Source organism: Micromesistius poutassou (genome assembly GCF_964030765.1).
Source record: "Micromesistius poutassou genome assembly, chromosome: 16".
In the NCBI taxonomy this organism is placed as follows: Eukaryota; Metazoa; Chordata; class Actinopteri; order Gadiformes; family Gadidae; genus Micromesistius; species Micromesistius poutassou.
The window spans coordinates 16,924,526-16,934,570 of record NC_140286.1 but is presented as its reverse complement, the minus strand read 5'-3'; the positions used below and the strand labels follow the sequence as shown (position 1 = coordinate 16,934,570).

The following is a 10,045-nucleotide window of genomic DNA, read 5'->3' as shown; positions in this document are numbered from 1 at the left end:
GTTCTCCTCCTCCTCCCCTGTCCTCCTGCTCCTCCTCCTCCTCCTCCTCCCCCCCTCCTCCTCCTCCTCCCCTGTCCTCCTCCTCCTCCTCCCCTGTCCTCCCCATCCTCCTCCTCCCCTGTCCTCCTGCTCCTCCTCCTCCTCCTCCTCCCTGTCCTCCTCCCCCTCCTCCTCCTCGTCCTCCTCCTCCTCCTCCTCCTCCTCCTCCCCTGTCCTCCTCCTCCTCCTCCTCCCCTGTCCTCCTGCTCCTCCTCCTCCTCCTCCTCCCCCCTCCTCCTCCTCCTCCCCTGTCCTCCTCCTCCTCCTCCTCCTCCCCCCCTCCTCCTCCTCCTCCTCCTCCCTGTCCTCCTGCTCCTCCTCCTCCTCCTCCCCCTCCTCCCCTGTCCTCCCCTGTCCTCCTCCTCCTCCTCCTCCTCCTCCTCCTCCCCTGTCCTCCCCTGTCCTCCTCCCCCTCCTCCTCCTCCCCTGTCCTCCTCCTCCTCCTCCTCCCCTGTCCTCCTCCTCCTCCTCCTCCTCCTCGTCCTCCCCTGTCCTCCTCCCCCTCCTCCTCCTCCCCTGTCCTCCTCCTCCTCCTCCTCCTCCCCTGTCCCCCTCCTCCTCCTCCTCCTCCCCTGTCCCCCTCCTCCTCCTCCTCCTCCTCCTCCTCCTCCTCCTCCTCCTCCCCCTCCCCCTCCTCCTCCTCCTCCTCCTCCTCCTCCTCCTCCAGGTGTCCATGCTCCCGGAGGATGACCGGTGGAGTGAGACGCGTTCTCAGCTGCTGGCCCAGATGGACGTGAGCATGGGCGGCCGGGTGGCCGAGGAGATGATCTTCGGCCCGGAGTACATCACCACCGGTGAGCAGCAGCCTGGCGCTGAGCGCCGTGTGTCTGCTGAGCTCCAGCGTGTACACCAGCGTGTACTCCAGCGTGTACTCCAGCGTGTACTCCACCGTGTACACCAGCGTGTACTCCACCGTGTACTCCACCGTGTACACCAGTGTGTACTCCACCGTGTACTCCACCGTGTACTCCACCGTGTACACCAGCGTGTACACCACCGTGTACACCAGCGTGTACACCAGCGTGTACACCACCGTGTACACCAGCGTGTACTCCAGCGTGTACACCACCGTGTACACCAGCGTGTACTCCACCGTGTACACCAGCGTGTACTCCACCGTGTACACCAGCGTGTACTCCACCGTGTACACCAGCGTGTACTCCAGCGTGTACACCAGCGTGTACTCCAGCGTGTACACCAGCGTGTACTCCACCGTGTACACCAGCGTGTACTCCAGCGTGTACACCAGCGTGTTCACCAGCGCTTCACTTACCTTTTTTCTGGGGACCCATTTTTTTTTTTAAATACAAACCATCGCAACCCAATTCACAATAGCACAGTACTATCAAAAAACATGCTTCTTGTTTAAAGTTCTGCCGAACAGGTAGGCTTGTGTTTAAGGGCAGCTGTTGTTATCAGTCAATCAATCAATTAGAACAGTCAACATTAATACATTCGTTAACCACATACGACAAGATAAAACTTTATTAATCCCCCGGGGAGAAATGTTGGTGTTTCAGCAGCAAGAAGTGAGACAGTCAAGATACTGTAGAGATTGATACAAGATAGTGCCAAAGTGTTTCTGTAAAAAAAAAAGTTTTTTTTTTTTTTATATACATTTATTTGGAGACCCAATTAAAATCTCCCACGACCTGCATGTGGGTCGCGACCCGGTCTTTGGGAAGGCCTGGTGTAGATGAGGTTTCCTGTAGATAACCACGCAAGTATCTTCTGAAGCCTGATGACCATTTGGTTTACACCTTTAAGTCTAGTCCTGCTTTTGTTATTCATGTTTCCAAGCGAAACATTGACACGTGATAATAAAAACAGATTTTCCATCAAAGTTGAACTGGAGGCTAACTCTGTCTCTCCAGGGGCGTCCAGTGACTTTGACAGTGCCACCAGCATCGCCAAGATGATGGTCACCAGATTCGGGATGTGTGAGAAGGTAACTCTTCAGGTCCACGACCGCCGCTCACCTCGTTGCTGTGAGGATCACGCAGTACGCACTGTTATCGATCGCCGTGGTAATGCGTCGGCTCTCTCCCTCTCTTGTAGTTGGGAGTGATGACCTACAAAGACCTGACCAAGCAGAGCCCCGAGACGCAGGCGGTGGTGGAGCAGGAGGTCAGGAAGCTCCTCAAGGTCAGTCTGGGTGGCGTTGGGTCCTAAACGTTCTCCATTCTCCAGTCAGTCATTCAGCAGAACACGGTTATCCAAACCACCTGGTGAGGCTGACCACAGATAAGACAACGTGTGATACTACCAGTGTAGATCAGGACACAAGTTAACTAGTTTGTTTTTAATGGTTCCATCTGCGAGATGCAGAGGTAGCACGTCATGTAAGGGATAATGTATAGAACCGGTCATTATCAGGAAATAAGCCCCGACGGGGCGAACTGGACACCGACGTGAAGCGGGGGGGTCTTGCTTCGTCCTGAAGGGGCTTATTTCCTGATAATGACCGGCGACGTTCTTTACATTATCCCACTTATTACATGGCTACTTGCCAAAACGAAAAAATAACTTCACACGGTGTGTCTTTTTACAATTTATTGGTTACCAGCATTCGCAGTGTTGATCAGCAGAGAAATAGTCCGCCCAAGACGTTGACGTCGCTTAGCAACCGAATCCGCTGGGGTTGATAAGTTACCGGACTACTTGCGGAGTGATACGAAAGACGTGAAAAATCCACTTTCCTTGACAGCGGTCATTATGTGCTTAGCAACAGTCGGGAAGGCCCATGCAAGTGAACGGAGTGTTCCACCACAGCGTTGGGAAGAGACGTGGAATGATACTAAAGAGTGGATTCTCATTAAACATTCCCACCCGCTCTGTGGGCGTGTTTCACTACATCAGTGGGAGGGGCCATCTGATCCACACACATTAAAGGGGTTCTGATCCAAGATTTAACGAGGAGTGACAGAGTCTCAGGTGGGATGGAACATGTGGCGCTACAAGGCCCCCCCTGTGTCTGAGTCACCGACCTGTGTGTGCGTGTGCGTGCGTGCGTGCGTGTGTGTGTGTGTGTGCGTGCGTGCGTGCAGGAGTCGTACGAGCGCGCCAGGGCCCTGCTCAAGTCTCACGCCAAGGAGCACAAGAACCTGGCGGACGCCCTGCTGATGTACGAGACGCTGGACGCCAAGGAGATCCGGCTGGTCCTGGAGGGGAAGAGTCTGGAGGTCCAGTGAGAGGGGGGGGGGCCGGTGGGGGGGGGGGGGGGGGGGGTATATACAGTACAGCGAGGTCAGGGATTCATAGCTCATGGGTTGTGTTTATGTATGCCATGTCAGGTGAGGTTTTAATCAGTGGGTCTGACGTGAGGTCTGCGTGTGGATGTGATGTTGTGAGCACGTCAAAGCGATTCCCAGCCGTCCCACGTCGGCAGTGTGGGAGACGGCGTGGTCGGTGCAGAATGTGCGGGAAAGCAGCATGGAACGGTTCTTACACCCAGTAAGAGAAGTCAAATGTTTGTTTTAAACGTGCTTATTCAGAACCCGGTGGACAGCGGTTCAGGTCTCCGTTCGTCGTGGTGCGCGCGGGGCGGTTTGGGTGCTCAGGTGTGTGTGACGAGGTGAATGTGTCTCGCGTACAGGAGGGCAGGGCGGTGATGTTCTCAGTCATGAATGTAAATAGGCAAGTCAAAATGAACTAGTCAGGAAAGCGTTGTCCTTTTTACTTTTAAAAATGTTGTGTGTGTTGTGTTTCTGCCGGCACTAGTAGGTTGACTCTTTCTGTTCGGTGGCCACGCTGAAGCGTTGACCTGGTAGTTCTCTGTGTTCTCCGTACTTAAGTGAATGACAGACACGCAGCGAACCGGAGATGTGCTGGGTGTTTCTGACGGTGGCCTTGGAAGAACTGAGTGAAGAATACCTCTCAGCACTTTTAAGTGTGAATGGCGATTGCACACTGTTTATGTAATGTATGTGAAGGCTCGGTACTTAAAAAGTGTTGGGTTTTTGGTTTCTGCGGCCAGGCAGCCATGAACGTAGAAACAGGGTGGGGAAATAAAAAGGTTGTCGGAGCTTGTCAAAACAAGTTTCTCAAATAAACATCAAAGAAGCTCGTTCTCTTGCCCATGTTCAGACTCACGGCGTTTTGTTGCATAGTTAAGAGTGCACACTATAATTCTACAAATGTAAAGTATCTATATGCTGGCTCTCAGGCACTGGGAAGGAGGACAAGTGAACATAGCTTTATTTTCAATAAACTGAGGATTGTAACGTGATATATATTTTTTTCGATTGGAAAACACGTTTCTTTGGCTTTGGCCCTTATTTACACAACCTGCACAGGTTGTTTCCAGTAAGCGTTTGTCTTTCTTTGGCTCTGATCACGCATTATTCCAATGTTTATTGGCCTTTTACTGTCCTCTAGCTGTAAATACATGATAACGAGATTAAATCATAATTGTACATAGATGTATATTATGCTGTGCAAGCGTCCAGTTTGGCCGAAATCTGTAGACAAAATCAGACGGGAGATGTCATGGCGGAGTTGGTAAAACATTGTTGTCCAAAATAAAATCTATGAAATCATGTTGAGCTTTCAATGTTTTATTTAGACGTTTTTTGAAAAAAAACAAGACAATTGTTATAATGGACATAATTGATTTAATTGTGAAACTATCCTTCATGTAACGAAGTCTGATTAACTTGATCAGTTAATCAGAGGTCGTTAAGGTTACTGAACATTTGGTGTACACTGGTTCACAACATTCAGAGCTTTGCTGGCCCCAATGGGAATCGAACCCATTGGCTTTGCACTTTTAATACCGCGCTCTTCCAGTTGGAGCCCGACAACTCTCAGTATCATTTTATCATCCTTAACATCACAGCTTCCTGCAGGCGGCAAACCACGTGAGCAGCACGGGGAGGAACAGCAGGCCGTGGAGCAGCCCCAGCACCACCACCAGGAACACCGTCTTGAAGAAGGTCCTGAAGATGTAGCTCCCAGACGCCGCCAGCGCCAGCACCCCCAGGACGGTGGACAGGGCCCCCTGGAGCACGGGGCCCCCGGCCTGGGCCAGGGCCTCCACCGCCTTGTCGTTCGGCGCGCGTTTGGCGCTGCAAACGAAGGCGTAGGAGACGTGGGCGGAGAAGTCCACGGAGAAGCCGATGCAGACCACGAGGTTGATGGCGGAGATGGAGTCCAGGCCGACCCCCCACAGGGCCATGAACCCAGCGACGCCCACCAGCACCGAGCACACGGCGAGGGCCACCCAGAGGCAGCACGCGGGGCTGGGGATCAGCAGGAGGGAGACCAGCAGCACCATGGCCACGGCCGCCAGGACCGTCTGCAGGGCGTGGTCGGTGATGACGGCGTACTGGTCGTAGTATATGAAGGCAGGGTGGTAGACCAGGAGCCCCGCCGGGCACCGCTCTGCGGCTCTCCTCAGACCCAGCACCGTCTCTTTGTCCGTGGCGGAGTTCAGCGTCTGGACGAAGAAACGAGAGGCATGGATCTCGTCCGCGCTGTAGTTGAGGTCTTGTCTGAAGACGGGGTTGAGGTTGAGGAAATTGGGCAAGTGGCGCAGAAACGCACCTTTAGAGCCGACGTCGAGGCCGGCTTCATTTGCGTACCGCTTAAACGAGAGGAACCAAGCCGACGTGCTGTTGACGTAGCTCAAGTTTTCAAAATCCCCAAAACATAACATTGTTTGTGCCTCTTGGCTCCAGTAGGGGAAGGGCTGCTTCACGGCCACCATTACATTGTGACCGTACTCTGAGAAGTGCCGTCTCTGGGCGTCGTAGTAGCGGACGATGTAAGAGTCATCCAGGGCCAGGTGGCTGACGTCCAGCCCCTCCTCCAGGGTGGAACAGCCGTAGAGGCCGCCAGCCAGATAGCCGACATAAACCATGGATACCAACCCTTTGGCCCACGCCTGAGTCACCAGCGGCCCGTAGAACGTCTCAAAGAACCGTCTCACGGGGTCGGCCTCGCTGGCGGTCGCCCGGTCGTAGCCGCCGCCCACGCAGCAGACGCCAAACGCCTCCGAGCGCCCGGGCGGAGGGTCTTCGGGGATCTTGCGGCAGGTCAACCAGTGCCGGCTCTCAGCCTCCCTCTGGCCGTTCAGAGCCAGGAACGCCCCGAGGAACGTGACGTTGTACAGGTAGCAGAAGAGCACCGCCGCGCCGGCGTAGAGGCAGAAGGAGCGCACCGCGCCCAGCGGCGAGCAGCAGCCCAGGAGGAGGGCCAGCGCGTCCGTCAGGCTGGTGACGGTGACGGAGACGGCCGCCTGGCCGTACGCGCCGGCCAGCCGGTCGGGGGGGCTGTCCACCACCCGCGTCCTCTGCCAGCAGGACGTCAGGATGAACATGTCGTCGATTCCAATACCTTAATGTTAAAGAAAAGTCACAGTTTAAAGTTGTCCGTTATTGACTGAAACCGTAGGAAAGATTTTTCGGGTTCCAATGTACTACTGAGGCGCGCGCACGCCCCGCACTGCCGTTGGACACATTTGTACATTTGGACACATTTGTCAGGTGGTTTTGGACGCGTCGATGCCCATGAGAACCTACCCAGGATCATGAAGGGACAGGAGGCCACCGTCATGACGAAAGGACAGCCCAGGTAGAGCAACATGCCGAAGCTACTCAGGACCGCCAGACCGGTGGACAGGACGCCGGCCCCGCCCACCCAGATCTTACTCCGCACGTTGTCCAACCTGTCGGCCAGCGGGAGATTACAGTTCAGTGTCGCAGTTATGTTTCTACCTTTGGTTGTTTTGATGAATTGAGCGATGAGTTACTAACCTCCAACAACACAGGACCGTGAATAAGATGGTGACGGCATATGTGACGGAGAACATCTGGACGACTGAAGCGGGCGTCTTTTCAAACTCCCACTGCATTGACATGGAAGTGGTGTGTGACACCTGGACGGATTATGCAACCGTTAAGACATACCACAACGTACAAAAAAGGTTGTCCAACACTACGATAACCATACCTCAATCTTTTCCATGGACTTATTGGACATCAGAGCCATGAAGTCCTTCAGCCAACGCTCGGATGCCATCTTATTATCCCCTAGTAAGAAATAACCTAGCTGAATGGCTTCTGCACTTTGGACAGCCCCGTTTCCCTTCAAAGAGACGCTCCCTAGACTAGTGTACAGCGGTACCCTCCCCAGACGGCCGTCGTACCACGGAAACGTCAAATTGACGAGTTCCACGTTGCTGGCATTGTAGTTAAGGATCTTCAGGAGATCACTGGAGTAGCAGGCTCCTCTCGCCACCCGGGCACACAGATCAGCATATTGAAATGTTTGGTTGTCCATCTCCACCGACATATTCCTCACACGGAGGTCCAGCTGGAGGATCTCCTGAAGGGCCTCTGCCGTGAGGACGTCTGTTTCGTGGGTGGCTATGAAGGTCCCGTAGGTCCCGGCGGTGCTCAGCCTCAGACTGGAGAACGCGGCGCCGGCGTCCTCTGGGAAGGTGTCTTGGACGTACCTCCTCTCCGCCTTGGCCGCTCCGCCCCCGGGGGTGAACTGCTCCTCGATGTCGTTGGACAGCCGGGCCTCCAGGAGGTGGAAGCCGCTGCCCAGCGCGGCCGAGAGCGCCAGCGGCGCTGTGAGGAACCACCAGGGATGGCTGCCGACGAGACGGCCCAGCGCGCAGAAGAAGAGGCGCAGAGGTCGCTCCAGGCAGTCGGTGTAGCAGCGGGCCATGACCAGGGGGAGCGGCGGAGACCCACCGCAGTGTGACTCTGGAACGCAGAGCAGGAGGCGTGCTGACGCTTGAAGCTCTCCAGCCCAAAGACTGAAGGACTCATGGACACCAGTCAAGCTGCTCATTTATCTGCTGTGTGTGTGTGTGTGTGTGTGTGTGTGTGTGTGTGTGTGTGTGTGTGTGTGTGTGTGTGTGTGTGTGTGTGTGTGTGTGTGTGTGTGTGTGTGTGTGTGTGTGTGTGTGTGTGTGACTACATAATACATGGGTAGATCCCCTCGACGGGTAAAGGTGTAATTATCAGTAGCCTACCTGAAGAGACAATGGACCACTTGTGTGCTTTGATCCAGTGGCTGGTTCCGTTTCCCCGCGCTCCTGTGTTCTGTGTCTCCCCCCCCCCCCCCCCGGGCCCCTGGGCCCCTCCTCAGACCACTGCAGTGTTCTGTGTCTCCCCCCCCCCCCCCCGGGCCCCTGGGCCCCTCCTCAGACCACTGCAGTGTTCTGTGTCTCCCCCCAGCGGACCCCCTGGCCCCCCCCCCCCCCCCGGGCCCCTGGGCCCCTCCTCAGACCACTGCAGTGTTCTGTGTCTCCCCCCAGCGGACCCCCTGGCCCCCCCCCCCCCCCGGGCCCCTGGGCCCCTCCTCAGACCACTGCAGTGTTCTGTGTCTCCCCCCAGCGGACCCCCTGGCCCCCCCCCCCCCCCGGGCCCCCGGGCCCCTCCTCAGACCACTGCAGTGTTCGTGGCAGGTGTGTCTCTCTCCGGTCGCACCACAATGGGGGCTTGTGGCGGTGCGGTCTCGTCTTTGTTTAGGATGAAGGTGACTCTTTGTTAAGAGGTGGAGGGATTCCCCGCGTGCTTCAGGCTGACAGCGGGAGGCCGTACGGAGGATGAGCCACGCACGGCTCCTCTTTCCTGTTTCCTGTTTTATTCGGTGAAAAACACGTTGTGGCAAATCAATGACTTTTTAAAATTAGCATGACGACGTTTTTGCTGGGGTTGATCAGGTTGTTTATTGTAAAGCAAATGGACATAGATGATCCTCAGCACTGGGCCACTTTTTTAATTTTCTCTTTGTTTACATTGCATTTCTGGGAATTAGCCAGAATTTATAATTTATAATTTAAAATTCTGGAACTTAGTCACTTTATACTTTATAATTTACACTTTATACTTGACACTTTTTTATAATTTATAATTTATAGTTTACACTGTTTATACTGTCTATTTTGTTTGCGCTATTTGTTGTTGTTTGTTGTTGTTTGTTCTGTTTGTCTTGTCTTGCCTTACTTTAGCATTTCGTTGAGCATTTTCCCTTAGCGTCTACCTTTGTTGCATTAGTAGCCTACTTTGTATTTTTTATTGTATTTTACTTTTTTTTTTTCTACTGCTGCTGAGCTATTGCAACAAACTAATTTCTCCTACGGGGGATTAATAAAGTTGTATCGTATGAGGCTGATACTGTTTTGAGCCTCCTTATTAATGATTTAAAACATGTTTTTAAAGCGTGCCTTTACGTCCATAAACGATACACGTGGTTTCAGTACGCAATCATCTTACAAAGTGATTGCAACATCTGTAAAGTCGTTCAATCTATGCAGCAAGGAGAAATTATACCGCACAGAACAACTGGTGCATATTCATGAAAATGTTTTTGGAGGACCAGTTGTAAATTTGAATGCATCATTTTAAGATTCATCATTTTGAAACAAAGGATGGTTTTTCAAGATGGTTTATTTGTGATATCCACAACAATTAAAGCAACAGCAATGAAATGCTTGAGTCTCCGGCTCCCTTCAACAATGCAATAGTATAAAAATTACAATCTATAAGAAATACACAAGAAGAGTCACTGAGACTTCCATAAACACACAAGTTGTGCAAAGAGTTGAAGTTGAAGTTCAAGAGTTTTATTGGACACATACAGAAGAAATGTAGTGATATGAAAAGTGGCAGTGCCTCCTAAGACACAGTGCATCTACAGTGCTTCATTTACAGTGGTTTAGTTACATGTTATGAACTAGGTGGCAACAAAGGCTATTGTGTGAATTGAATATACCAATATTTAAGCTTTTCTCCACTACAAATAAGTGAGTCTATGTGTTGGAGGAAATAACATGACTCGTATAGCCTCCGTTTTAATTTTATTTTTAAATTGTATTAAATATTCCCGGTCCTATCGGGTCCGCTGCTTCGAGCGACACGGTCCCGATGACGTCACAGGCGGTCTGCGGGCGGAAGTGGCTCAGAGACGATCCGGAGGCTCAGGATCACCCGCTAGCTGCTCCTCCGCCGCCCGAACAACACGTCAACACGCCAACACAACACGTCAACAC

The 10,045-nt window shown here is 53.0% G+C and overlaps 3 protein-coding genes across 3 annotated transcripts in view; 2 read left to right on the top strand and 1 right to left on the bottom strand.

Moving 5' to 3' along the window:
• LOC311360718 (ATP-dependent zinc metalloprotease YME1L1-like) overlaps nt 1–3,252 on the top strand; it is a 15,998-nt gene extending 12,746 nt beyond the window's left edge. Inside the window, exons 12-15 of the mRNA XM_084480821.1 lie at nt 707–833; nt 1,914–1,987; nt 2,098–2,184; nt 3,087–3,252. Coding sequence (XP_084336947.1) covers nt 707–833; nt 1,914–1,987; nt 2,098–2,184; nt 3,087–3,230 — 432 coding nt within the window. The 3' untranslated portion in view covers nt 3,231–3,252. The remainder of the gene's footprint in view (nt 1–706; nt 834–1,913; nt 1,988–2,097; nt 2,185–3,086) is intronic.
• Nucleotides 3,253–4,851: 1,599 nt separating this feature from the next.
• LOC311360717 (patched domain-containing protein 3-like) lies at nt 4,852–8,146 on the bottom strand. Its single transcript, XM_084480820.1, has 4 exons — nt 6,982–8,146; nt 6,795–6,916; nt 6,561–6,706; nt 4,852–6,375 (listed from the first exon to the last, which is right to left on the bottom strand). Exons 1-4 carry the CDS (start codon nt 7,837–7,839, stop codon nt 4,871–4,873), a joined length of 2,631 nt encoding a protein of 876 aa, XP_084336946.1. The 5' UTR covers nt 7,840–8,146; the 3' UTR covers nt 4,852–4,870.
• A 1,819-nt stretch (nt 8,147–9,965) lies between these two features.
• The window catches only part of LOC311360861 (ras-related protein Rab-18), an 8,095-nt gene continuing 8,015 nt past the window's right edge, over nt 9,966–10,045 (top strand). Inside the window, exon 1 of the mRNA XM_084480963.1 lies at nt 9,966–10,045. This exon is cut by the window's right edge and continues 119 nt beyond it. The gene's annotated coding sequence lies outside the window, so the exon portion shown is untranslated.